The sequence below is a fragment of the Epinephelus fuscoguttatus genome, linkage group LG18, assembly GCF_011397635.1.
Source record: "Epinephelus fuscoguttatus linkage group LG18, E.fuscoguttatus.final_Chr_v1".
Lineage (NCBI taxonomy): Eukaryota > Metazoa > Chordata > Actinopteri > Perciformes > Serranidae > Epinephelus > Epinephelus fuscoguttatus.
Window position 1 is genome coordinate 30,928,616 of NC_064769.1, and position 13,119 is coordinate 30,941,734.

The 13,119-nt window shown below is 38.6% G+C and overlaps 1 protein-coding gene across 6 annotated transcripts; it reads right to left on the reverse strand.

Moving 5' to 3' along the window:
• Positions 1–456: 456 nt before the first annotated feature.
• On the reverse strand, positions 457–10,469 carry LOC125905512 (bromodomain-containing protein 3-like). Of its 6 annotated transcripts, none has more exons than XM_049603504.1 (11): positions 10,374–10,469; positions 8,293–8,623; positions 5,993–6,130; positions 5,773–5,908; positions 4,215–4,339; positions 3,795–4,121; positions 3,578–3,706; positions 3,289–3,486; positions 2,412–2,536; positions 2,052–2,326; positions 457–1,915 (listed from the first exon to the last, which is right to left on the reverse strand). In XM_049603504.1, the coding sequence occupies exons 2-11, from the start codon at positions 8,485–8,487 to the stop codon at positions 1,800–1,802; spliced, it is 1,764 nt and encodes a 587-aa protein (XP_049459461.1). In that variant the 5' UTR covers positions 8,488–8,623; positions 10,374–10,469; the 3' UTR covers positions 457–1,799. The 6 variants fall into 6 exon arrangements, with proteins under 6 accessions (XP_049459461.1, XP_049459465.1, XP_049459463.1 ...); XM_049603508.1 differs by lacking the exon at positions 10,374–10,469 and adding an exon at positions 10,122–10,365 and having other exon boundaries at positions 3,304–3,486; positions 3,795–4,118; XM_049603506.1 differs by lacking the exon at positions 10,374–10,469 and adding an exon at positions 10,122–10,365 and having other exon boundaries at positions 3,795–4,118.
• Between the last annotated feature and the right edge of the window lie 2,650 nt (positions 10,470–13,119).

Consider the following 13,119-nt stretch of genomic DNA (forward strand, 5'->3'; position numbering starts at 1 on the left):
CTTGAACACATCTGCTAAACCATGAAGTTTTCTTAATTAAGCTTGTGGTAGTGCATGATCGCCATCTCCTGGTTAATTTCTGAACTGCATGCACTGTTGAGCCACACAAGTCCAGCTCACATAATCTTATCTGCCAGTATGACACAGTGCTTTAGTACCACAGCCCTCAAACACACATCCTAACCACACGTCTCCCTGTGCTTCCAGCCCACGTTGAAAGGAGTTAAGCACCGAGATCCGACGGAGCGTAAAGCTGGTGGAGGCACCAGCTGTTTGAACTGGTCAGCTGGGTGTGCGCCAGTTTCTGCAGAGCACTTGGCAGGCCAGCTGAAAGTGGAGTAAATGTTTCAGGCAAGAGCGCTGTCTTTCACAGTGGAGCATACTGTTTACTAAAATGCATTATGTTCAGGGCTTTTGCACCTACTCTGCTAAATAAACACAAGGCCAACTTTGTGCTTTTACTTTTATTAACAAAAAAATAAACAGAGGAGCCTCATTCCAGACTGGGATTTTATCACAAGCAACTTTCGATTAACATTGAATAGTTACCAAAAAAAAAAAGAGAACTTAAATAAGGGGCCATTTCAGTGCTTTTTCATGCTGTGGTTCATTTACAGCAAATGACATTCCTGCTGTTTTTTTTTCACGGGGTTTTAGAATTTCTAACGCGATTTCCTGCACCTAATCTGATTGCAGAGACTTGAAAGTTGGGTAGCCATCATTTCCTTTCTTATTTTTGTCTAGGTTACGTCATTGTTGCATGGTAACGTGATTATAAGAGCAGACTGATCTGAGAGGTCTGCACTGAATTACCATGCAACAAACCTCCAGGAGACATAAATAACAGCAGACAGAGAAGTTGACTCTCATATCACGATGTTAAGCAGCCTGGATGGATGGAAAAACACATTTAAAACATGAAACCATGCTGAAAATATTCAGTATAGGTAATTTAAAGCAAATGGACTACCAACATTTCAAAATGCAAAACACTGAAGTCGCCCTACACAAAGGTCATTCAGCAGGGTTGTTAAAACAGTCGATTTAAAACAGTGCATTTACTCCTGTGCTTGGAACAATAATCACGGGTGGCACTCAGAAAGGTGAATGTCAAAAAAAATTGTTTATGAAATCTTAAAAAGGGGTCAAAAAATTAAAAAAACAACAATTTAACTGTAAAAATAAAAGGTTGAACTTGAATTTTTACATGCATTAAGTGCATTAAGGAACAACACAAAGAAAAGCTCATCAACTTTCATCACTGAAATGATGAATCATCATATGGCAGGTCAGACAAACTTGATGGCACTCGGCTGGTGGTGCTCATAGCTCCAAAACGAGCTATGGCTGATAACTCTAACACTCACACCAAAACAGTCTAGATTGAAAAACAGCTTTTCAAGTAAGAGAAAAAATGATGTGTTTTTAATTTGGGGATGAACTGTCCCTTCAAAAGAACATAATTACATCCCTGTGATACATCTGAAAACCGCCTATACCGTAATTAAACAGTAAGGACAAACTGAGTGCCTGAGACAGGATATTGGTGGAAACTCTAATATGAAAGGTGCCCTCAGACGCAGCAGAATGTCATCCAGCTGTGCTGCGAATTTATAGTGTCTGATAAGAAAAATCAGACACGGATATTGCGACTTATACAGGAGGAGTGAGAGAAGCCACACTGAATACAAAATACTGTGTGGGAACTTTAATTTTCCAAATATTTAAACAAATGAAAAAAATACAAAAATAAGGATGTTTTACAGTTTTTGGTCACGAATGACAAAATAAATTAAATATTACAGCTGCCACAAGTCACTGTCTTCTGAACTGGAGTCACTGGAGTTGCTGGTGGTGGAATCCGAAGAACTGCTGGAGCCGATGTGATGATGAGGTGCAGCTTGATTGCTTTTCTCTGGATGAAGGGAAGTAAAGGAAGCACCGTCACCAATTAAATGCCACAGAGGCTGATGGAATTTAAATGTTTTGGGTAATAAGCACTTTAATATCAAAAGATTCAAAGAAGGAAGGCAGCAAGGGATCACACTTACTTTGAAATTTCTTGAACTTCTTATACAAACAAGACCTCACATATTGCTCCAGCTCCCGCAGAGTGGACGGCTTCAGTATCTCAAAGTCGATCTCGATCTCGTCCGGGTTGCTGTCGCGCATCGAGGGCTCTCGTGTTTGAATGATGTGCACCACGCGGCCCAGCTTCACGCCGGATAACCGGTTAATGTCAAGGCTCAGCTGGTGCTTCTCGTCGTACGTCATCTGCAGGGTTTCATCATCCGAATCCCAGTCTTTGCTTCCCTTCCACGACTGCCTGAAATTCAACACAAAGCAGTCAAAGGTCTCCATATGGGAGTGACATAGCACAAAAATAGAGCCCTTCAGTTACAACATCCTACCTGGAGCTGGGATTTGTGCTGCCTCTCTGTTGCCTGCTGTCCCCTTTCTTGTCCCTGTCTTTCTTCTTTGGTTTAATCACAGGGACTTCAGAGAGTGCAGAGAGCTGTTCGTGGACAGCTTTAAGCTGGGTAGAGTGGTAACAGAATTGGGCTTTTGTGGTACCACATAGCAGCATTAAAATAATAAGTGCCAAGACAAGTAGCAGCACTGAGAAATCAAGCTGGAGACTAGTTGCTGTGTGCTGGCAAGTCAGACAGGAATGCAATATAAAGTGTAAGAATAAAGACGAGGAAGTTTTGCTGAGTGATTTACTGTATGCCAGGCCGAACCGGGCTCAGCAGGAGATCTAATCAGTCAACAATATCCTCTCCAAACAATGAGGAGCTGCAGAAAAGCAAAAACATCTGATATACTTTATGCATCTATTTCTCCCTGCTGTTACCAGAAAATGAGGTGACAGAAATATGTTGTTGTGGGAGCAAATCAGATCTGATCGCACACCAAATCCCTCTCAACATTTTGAAAGATTCTGCTTCCTGAATATTGCAGGAATTTGCTAGTCATGTGATCCCACTGTGTTTATACAGAGTATGGTGCCTGTTACTTGTTGGCAAATGAATGGGCAGACCTGAGGCTACTGGATTTGCTGTGTGTGTGATTTGAATGTATACAAATGACTTTACAGCACGCACAGTGAGGGCATAGTCTACCAGTATTTAAAAGGAAAGGCAAAGGAGAAGGTCGATGAATCCATCAGGAGAGCAGGCTGTAACTACGGTTGCTCTCCGTTTATTTGTCATGAAAACAGGTTTGGAGCAGCAGGCGATGATGCGAAATAATAATAAAACTCTGGGTTAGAGATCAGTAGAAACCCACCTGTTCTGCACCCACCTGTTCTTGCAACTCAGCAAGTCGGGTGGCACGCTCCTCTGCTAACTCCGATTTGTCGAAGTTGGAGGAGCTGCTGGCAGCTACCCCGCTAAAACCTGCACTCTTAGCGGACCCAGCGTTCATCGGCGAGAGAGTCTCCACTGGTTCGTCAGGCATCTTTGCAAACCTCTGCTCGAACACACCCTAAAGGAGAGACAAGTGAAACAGAAAACTGAGCCTGAAGAACAAGTGGAAAGAATTCTTTAATTATCAAATTTCATAACTCAAAACACACCTGTAGTTTTCTGGCCCTTGTGACGACGTAATGATTTGGAGGGTTGTATTTGTATGAATTGGAAAAGATTAGCCTAATGTCTGCAGCGAAGCTCTGTGCATCCTGGTACTCTCCTCTCTCCATCTTTTTCTGCAAATGAAGTCAAAGTTACAAAAACAACACAAATCATGACAATTACAGAAAAATGAATTTGTATTTGAAAATGTATAGTTTATACTTTAACAGTGCCGAGGTCCATGGGGTACTTGATGATGTCATGGTAATCGTGCAACTCCAGAGCCTCGGCGTCGACAGGCTTGTAGAAAGGCCAGGCGTAGCTTATGTATTTCTTCGACATCAATTCCTTCAGGATCTCGTTGCAATACTTGAGCTGCTCGCTTCCTTGCTGTGGCGACTCCTTTCCTTCAAAGTGCTCCTCAGAGGGACTGCTGACTTGGCCTGCGCTCTCACGTCTCTTCTTGCTTCCTGATAAATCACTCAAACTGGTTATGGCTGCTGAGGACAATTCAGTGGTGGCGTTTACCTTCCGTTTCAGCCCTTTCTTCTTCATTGGCACAAAGGACACCACAATAAGGTAAAATGCTCTGTGATTTTAAAATGACATGAGTAAGGGTCAGAGAAATAAACAGCGACTCACTTTTGTGGCGGTGTGTGAAGGGTGTTCGGGGACTGGGGATGAGCTGGAGGGAGTGTAGCTGAGGCTTGGCTGAGATGTGGGTACTGTCACCGGAGAACATGGAGTCACAGTTCCAGTCTGTCCACCTGTATACATGTATTAAACACAAGTTAAAGGAAAAAGAGAATAAACATTAAATATATATCTTAAGCAGTAACATTATTATTTCCATTTTCTAAGTTTCAAGGTGCCTCGAATATCTGAAGAGCACACACACAGGCCTGATTATCTTAGTGGCAGTGAATGTGTGCAAGTGCATCTCCAGCATGTACACATAAATGATTAGAGAAACACCCACCATTACCATGTTAATAGCTGTATACGTTTCCACTGCGCATTATAATTTAGGTGGAATGAGAAAAACATGCTTAAGGACGAAACCCAATTTCAGTTGATTACAAATTTAACCTCGCCAGAGGACCCGCAGGGTACAAAGTCTATAGTTTGGAGCACTGAGTAGTGTCGTTGCAAACAAAATGAAAAAAGAAGAGAGGCTGAGGGTCACTGATGCAGCTAATCTCAGCTGCTGGCAAAACTGTCACAAATGTTTGGGTGACGTTCATGCAGACTGAAATATGCAGCTTTTATGCACACAATAAGGCCACTAAGATAAACGACTGCAATGATATTCAGTGTTTTTACACATCTTTATAATTTTAATCACTAAATTAAGGAAACTTATTTTAAGGGAGATCTTTTGACTTTTATTAAGGAAGTATTTTGTTGCTGGAGAGATCGTTTTTATAAAACTAGGCTGTCTATACTGCTTCACCTTTGAAAGTAGTGCTACATGGCCAGAGAAATCAAGAGGTAAAAACTCAACAACTACCAGAATGCGCTGCGCCACATTGGACCAATAAACACTCCCACTGGTGGGTGATGTAATGCAAGCTCGTCCATTTTGACACAGGAAACAATACAGAAGCTGGCTGGTAACAAATGATCTCAAGTTACAGTTAAACTGTAAGCTTAAATAAGCTTCTGAAAACATTTGTCGCAAGAAACAGGCAACGTGCAACAGAATCTGGGTTAATATTTTATCAGCACTGTTATGGCGGCCAGTTCCTGTTCACAAACTCTCATTTTACAGCCAAACAGTGCACTAAAATATTTTTCTGAAGACAGTTTAGGCAATAGGAGATACATTAACAGAATCTTAAGTCCCTTTTACACTGCCAGATTTTCAGCGAATGTTGGGACGAACGAAGAGGCCATTAACCGTCAAATGACGGGGACAGTGAAGGACGGGCCCTCTGAGTACGTCACTGTTTACGTCACACGCTGAGCTACACGTTTTGTTACTTGCTCACGCCCCCCATTGCCCCGAAAAAGGCACATTCTGTATGAACAAAAGTAGGTAGGCGGCATTTTGCTGCACTCCCCGATTTTGTTTTTCTACTGCCAATGCTGAAAGAAGACTGATTGGGCTTTCCTGCAAATTTGCACAACTGCTATTCAAAAAGGGCTAATAAGTAACCAGACGCAGCATTACCTTTGTTCAAACATGTGAATTAATTACCTGGAGCGCCACCTTTTTTGCCCCTCCCTTTGGCAGCATGAGGTAACACCTCCTTTTCCCTCTGTGGCATCTGGGCAACCTTTTGCAAGAAAACCTTTTCCAAAGCGAGGGCCATCAGCACTATGTCATCTGTAGGCTGGAGGACAGAGGGGAATCCGTGAGGGTTTAGTTTCTGTGAGATTAACCAGTGTGGTGCATTTCCAATCATGAAGCTCCTCACCTTGTTATAAGAGTAGCAGTTGGTGAACATCTTGTGAAAGTCTTGCATACATTCGCTTGCGCTCCAGTAGTAGTTGTTTTCCAGTCGTTGCTTGATGGTTCCCAAGTCCATGGGAGATGTTATTATCGTATGATAATCCTGGTTGAGAAAGAGAGTGAACATGTCACATGTATGTAGCCTAGCTTTTTTTTTTTTGTCCTACATCTTTAAAAGAATCTGATAATAAGAGCACAAGTCCTGCATCTCTTTAAGGTTTTCAACTGCCAAGACAATACCAGTTTACTACAATTCGGGTCTTATTTTGGCCATACTTCCAGTCATAAAATCATAATACTCCAAAAATTATTATACTGAGATTAGACGGAGCTAGAAACCCAGGGTTTCAAACAATCAGATTAGCCAAATTTATGTAGAACTGAAAGTCAAAATGAAGGCCAACAGTTTTCCTGTGCAATGAGGGATCATTTCAGTTGCGCTCACTTTCAGTTTTACCTTCTTACAAAGTGTTTTCGATAACCTGACAAACATGTTTGCTGGTTTAAAACTTGTCTCATTGTCTGACCACTTGTAGTAGCAATGTCACCATGCTACTATTAATTAAGGTGAGTACAGTGTTATCTAAGGATAGACCAATACATCGGCCGGTCGATATATCGGGCCGATATTTGAGTTTTTTACGCGTATCAGCATCGGCCGATACGCGCGCGGGTTCGCAGATTTATTTTTCCCTGGCATGATTTACAGACAGGCATCCACAGGCAGCTCTGTGTTGCCGGAAGACCCTGCAGCGCACATGCAGCGAATCCTACTGTGTACCATAGTTGTTGTTTTATTTATGCTTCAGCTTAAATATGTTTATTTTATAAAGACATTACTGGAAGATTTAAGAGCACTGAACTCTTTTTTTTATTTGAATGTATAATAATAATAATAATAATAATAATAATAATAATAATATTCTACCTGTTCTACCTCAACTTTCCATCTTGTTTTAGTATTTTTTACTGTTCAATAAATGTTTCTTATTTTAAACTTGAGACCTGTAATATTTGTTATCATTGTGTCATTTTTTTGATGTAAATTGGGGGAGCAAAAGCAGTATCGGCCCCAAATATCGGCTCAAGAAAATCGGCAGTCCATAATCGGTCATCGGCTAAGGGTGATGGAAAAAAATCAGTATCGGCATCGGCCCTAAAAAGTCCATATCGGTCTATCCCTAGTGTTATCATCTGATAGCACCCAAAGTGTAATAAACTGGAATTATTCTCTCATAAGATATTAAGCTTTGCATACAATTTTGGTTTCATCTCATTCAAAAGCAGTGTCTGGATTATAACTGAATTATCCACCCTTTTAATTGGAACTAATTAAGAGCTACAGTAGGGACTACTTAAAAAAATAGTCACTCTAAATTAGTTAATTAAATTAGTTAAATTCCATAATTAGAGCACCTACTTAAATTTATTAATTACCATGTAAGGACATGCAGTATTGTTGATTCAAGGTTATTGTAAAAATTCTGGGGTTATTTGTTATGTTATATGCATGGGATTCATAAATATTGGATGAGACTGTGTGATGCCACATTCCAGTGTCTCTATACTCACTGTGTTGTGTTGTTTTAAATGGGATGTGGATGAGGATTAGGAGGCAACCACAACCAAGAGAGAGACAAAAAACAGTGGTGAACAAAACTTAAGACAATGACAACAATAGCTGCCATGAAAGAATGACAAGAACAAAGGAAAGCTAAGGATTTAGAAGCTGTTTTACTTCAGTGGAAGAAAAGAGGGAAACAGACCATTTCCAACACAGCAAGACAAACACAGGAGACATTTTAGACAGATGACAGACAGGTACACAGCGGAGTGTCTGTGTGGACAAAATAGTGGAAAAATAACATTGTGTTGTTGTGCATCACATCCCTAAAAACAACAACAATATTTATCAAAATTGCTAGTTAGTAAAATAGCAGGCAAAGATCTGATTTCTAATTTTCAAACGCCGCTTTGGAAGCCAGATGTGGGCTTACCTCAGGGATTCATTTTCTGATGTGTTTTTGGCTTGCAAAATCAGGTCAGGTAATAGCTACATTATTTTTTGTTTTACTTAGATTCTACTTAATTTGAACAATCTGTCTACAAAACATGCATTTCTTCGTTTTTGCATACATAAATAAATAGAATTTTTTTTAGAAAAATACAACAAACACGACACACTGCAATGTGTTGTGATAAATTCTGAATTGAAAGCATCTTTAAAAGTTTAAATAGCACTGACAACATTTGCAAACTACTCACTGGTAGCCCAAGACGGACTGCATCAACAGGCGTGTAAAAAGGCCAGGCGAACCCGTGCCGCCACAGGGATTTGATCACTACATTCTTCATGTACTGCAGCTGGTTGGTCCTCCGGCCTGGCTTGTTGGGGTTGGTCACCTCAGGAGGTGGAGGATTCACAAGCTGAGGGGGGTCTGGCTCTGTGTCTGCTGACATGGCAGGGGCAGCTGGAAGCGACCGGTCTTCAATGAATGACCACGACCTCTGAGGGTGTCTGTTATCTTCTGCAGCTTCTGTCAGCTACATGAGAGCCGCTCACTTCAGTCATAGTTTTCATACCAGGCAATGTGATCTGTTGATATACAAACAGAGTTATGGGAGTGTGGTAGGTCAAAGATCATTCCTGCAGTCCAGAAATCAGAGATATACAACAAACAGCCTCTGCAATGGACTCTCAATAATGAAAGGTCACGGCAGGATATACAAGCACAATAAATTGTCTATATTTGGATGAGAACAACAGACTCCATACCAAGGTAAACTGTCAAGAGTTTAACTTGTAATATTTGTATGCAATATAAAGCATAACTGAAGTTTCAAAGATGTTTATTCTGTCTGGCAGTTCTCCACATTTGCAGCTATATGACAGTGGGCTATGTTAGCATGTTTTTCAACTGCTGTGAGTGACTCAGTCTTTTTTGTTTTGTTAACATTATATCAGAGGTGACTGAAATGTTTGTTCCAATTATTATTGTTATTTTAATCATTTTTTAAAAAGTTTGAAATAGTAGCTTTCTCTGTTTTAACACTCTGGGGTGTTTTATTGTCACGTTGCACAGGAAATTAGAAAAAATGGCCAAAGTCATGGAGATTTTAACGTTAACACATGGCTACTAAACAGTTGTCAGTTTGGTATTTGTAAGGGATTCGATTTTGAAGAGGTTAAGAAAGTGAGGAAAAAATTAATTCATTTCCACTTCCTTCTATGGTAAAAAGGGGTGAATTTCAATATCTTAAATGAGATTTATCCAGCAAACGAATTCTTAAGGTTGAGATTTAATTTTGATGCAAATAACTGTACATTTTGTGACAAGAAAGTTTAAGTTTGCAACATGCGTCTCTTTTTTATTGTGATCCAGTGCAGTCCTTCTGGAGTGATGTGCAGTGTTGGCTACAGTCCAGGGAGACTGACATGTCACACTTGTCAAATTTGGTGTTTAGATTGAAAACAAGGATGTGGGGAAGTTTTTCATTCATAAATGTAGATGCTTAAGGACTAAACCCTGTCTGAACCACCGGAAGAATGAGTTAAAACTCTATCGTAAGTCACTGAAACTTTTTAAAGACAAGAAAGCTGTTATCATTACTAGATATTTTAAAATTAATTTGAGATATCCCTATTCTTATTTGGTGTTGTCTGTATATATGGTAATGTTTAGGTATTTTGTTTTATTGTTTGGTCATAGAAACAGTATAGCTTCACATATAACCAGTATTACAATAAAGTTTATAGCAATAAATAAACCTACTAGCTTTAACCTCTTGACGAGTTACTCTAAAAGCGGACTTAATGCTGAACAGACTGCAAATAATTAGCCTGGCAGGATTTTTAAAGTACAATTATTAACTAGCTAACGTTGGCTAGCGAAAGTCAGCTCACAGTGCTGCTAACTTAAAAGCACACGTCGCCATTTAATATAAGTAATAATGTTAGACGTTAGCAAAACTAAGTTTCATACTGCCTTCTTGGGATATGACATACAATAGTCAGAAACAGTCCAGCTTTGTTTTAAAGAGGTCGAGTTACAGCACAAAGTTTTAACAAAGAGCTTTGACGACACGAGCATTACCTCACTAATACCTGTCGTCCTCAAATAACGGAAACAATAGCGCAGGGGATGAAGGGATAGTCACGGTAAAACACAAAACTAACCGATAACTCATGACGAACTCATCCTAACAAGACACGTTGAGAGTATAAACGCTAATAAACTTAAAAAGAGGCGACACACAGCTCAGAAACACAACTAGAAAGAGCAGTTGAGTCCCGAGTGCACCGTTAGACCAACTTTGAAACTGAAAACTTTGTTACTGAAACAAACCTTGACGAGCTTTCCTTCTCCGGTAGTGGATTGGAAATAAAGATGAACACTGCCATCTACTGTTCTGGAGGGTGTCTTCTTCTTCTTCTTCTTCTTCTTCTTCTTCTTCTTCTTCTTCTTCGAGTATTAATAGCGGTTTGCAAACTAGCTTTGCCACCCACTGGACTGGAGTGTGGAGGAGTAGCTTGGCAGGAAATAAAATAAAATAAAATAAAATAAAATAAAATAAAATAAAATAAAATAAAATAAAATAAAGCAATGTAAAATAAAATAAAATAAAAATAATTAATAATTTTCCAGAAACTTAGCGGAGAAAGTCTGGTCACACCCTAATAAATTCCTCATTCAAAAAAAAAAATAAATAAATAAATAAATAAAAAAAATAATAATAATAAAATAAAATAAAAATAATATAATTAAAATTGAAAATATATAAATAAATAAAGTAAAGTAAAGAAAAAATATGGAAAGAATAGAATAAAATAAGTTCTCTGAATTTTCCATCTTGCTCTTAATTAATCAAATAAAACCTTAGATACTTTCCTTAAAGTAATACTGTGCTTTTCTTCAGTTACTCCTGCTTTTAACCACCTTCTGTCTTCATCATATCTGTTACAATCTCCTAGTACATGCTTGACTGTTTCCAGTTCGTTACAGCGCATACATAGTCTAGTAGATTGTCATATCCTTCGATAGGAAATGACCATGTCCTCCCTTGGGCTCCCACTCAGTATTCCACCTACATGTATTTGAATACTGAAAAGATGTCTTCCTGTGTCACTTAGGTCTCAGAATTCCCGCCAGGTTTTGTGCATACAGTTCTTTATGATAGTTTAACCTCTGCTTTACTTACTTGCATGTCAATTGACTGTCGTTTTAATGATTGTTTAGCCAATATGTCTACTTTCTCATTTCCTCCCACCCCTACATGAGCAGGAGCCCAAAGGAAGGAGATATTCAATCCCCTGTAATGTGGCCTGAGCAGCACATGATACATTTCATACACAGTATCCTGGCTGCATGAGGACTTTCAGACTTAATGCTCAAAAATGCTGACATGCTGACACAAAGTTGGTTATGTTCTTCTACCTACTGTAATGCTAATAATACTGCAATTAATTCCGACGTGTACACTGACAGGTGGTCTGAGATTCTCTTTTTAACTGCTGTCTCACAATGAGGCATGAAGAATACAGCACCTACACGCTCGCTCTCTGGTCTGCACTGGTGATGATCAATATAGCTTTGCACTATTGTCCACTGGGGTTCTTATTTCAGTTTCCTCTTTTAATTTCTGTTGCAGACTTGTAGGCTTGATGGCATAATGTATCTCCACAGAGGTATAGCTGATAATGGAACACTGGGGATTAGTTTTAGATCTCATAGGCCTACATTTTGTGCCTTAGCATTCCCTACTCGAGCCATACTAATACATTATAATAAGGCATGTATTTGCCTTTTTATTACCACGATCAAATGCTGATAACATTAGGCACACATTCACTGAGCTCAGATGTTTTGAACAGTAAACAGAAAAACCACCATTAAAACTAAAGTGACAAAATAAGAGTGTTTGCCTTCGTCTAAAAATAACTGTCAATAACTATCAATTCCTTATCTAGTATTTGATACTTGTGGTGGCTTAAGATTTCTAATATCTTGTGATTATAAGTACAACAAACGGCCTCTAAAGCTTTGTAATTTTCACAAACACACTCTTGTAGTTTGGGAGATTCTTTACAATCATAATTTTTCTTTACATTCATGTGTAATATGGGATCAGTATGCAGGCCTATTGTCTAGAAACAAGTCCAAAGACATAAAGAATGGACTGATACATGTGTAATCTTCCTCTTAGATGTACTTACTGATAGAGGCAGCCTCTACAAATGTTTCTCAGAAAGAATATAACCGTGTTATAAAATGTATACAGCCAAAGATGGTGTTTTTCATCAAAATGCATTGTTATATGGCCCTTTGATTGGAGAAAACCACAAATTCTTAATTGTTGGGAAAGACCTATCTGATCATAAGTGTAATAATCAGCATATCAGAAATATATTGAGCTCACATCTGAGCTCCAAATCATTTTTTTTAATGAAAACTAACTTTTCCAGAAACTTAGTAGAGAAAGTTTGGTCAGACCCAAATAAATTCCTCATTCCAAATAAAATAAAATAAGTTCACTTGAAGATATTAGGCTACATAAATACTACCCATATAATACATTATTACAAACATTTAAAGGAGATATTTTTCCAATATGTTCTTTCTGTAAAACAGAATTGAATCAGTTTCCCATATATTCAGTGCATATACAGTCATATACAGTGCTCTCAGGTTTATATGTCTTGTTGGCAAATATCACATCCATAAGGAGTTCTTCAGGTTACACTAGATAGCCTATCTGTCTGTTTTGTGTTGAACTACAATATATCTTTGACTCTGTTGCAAATATAACAACAAACAAGAAAGCTATTACACATCTCAAATAATTGGGAAATTTCTATGTAGCCTTATAAAAACAAATAAAGTGTATTAGGCCTAAGTTTACATCTCCCTCATACAGTTTTGTCTAGGTCTATTAGTTTTGTTTCATGTTCTTGTCTTTTGTGATTTTTTTTTTATTTCATATATGATGTTAAAATGAGAATTTCTAGTGTTATAAAATGAAATATATGTATCCGTAAAATATAATGTTGATTTAAAAGAAGTCTATTTGCCTTTGACGCTTCTTGTCCCTCAT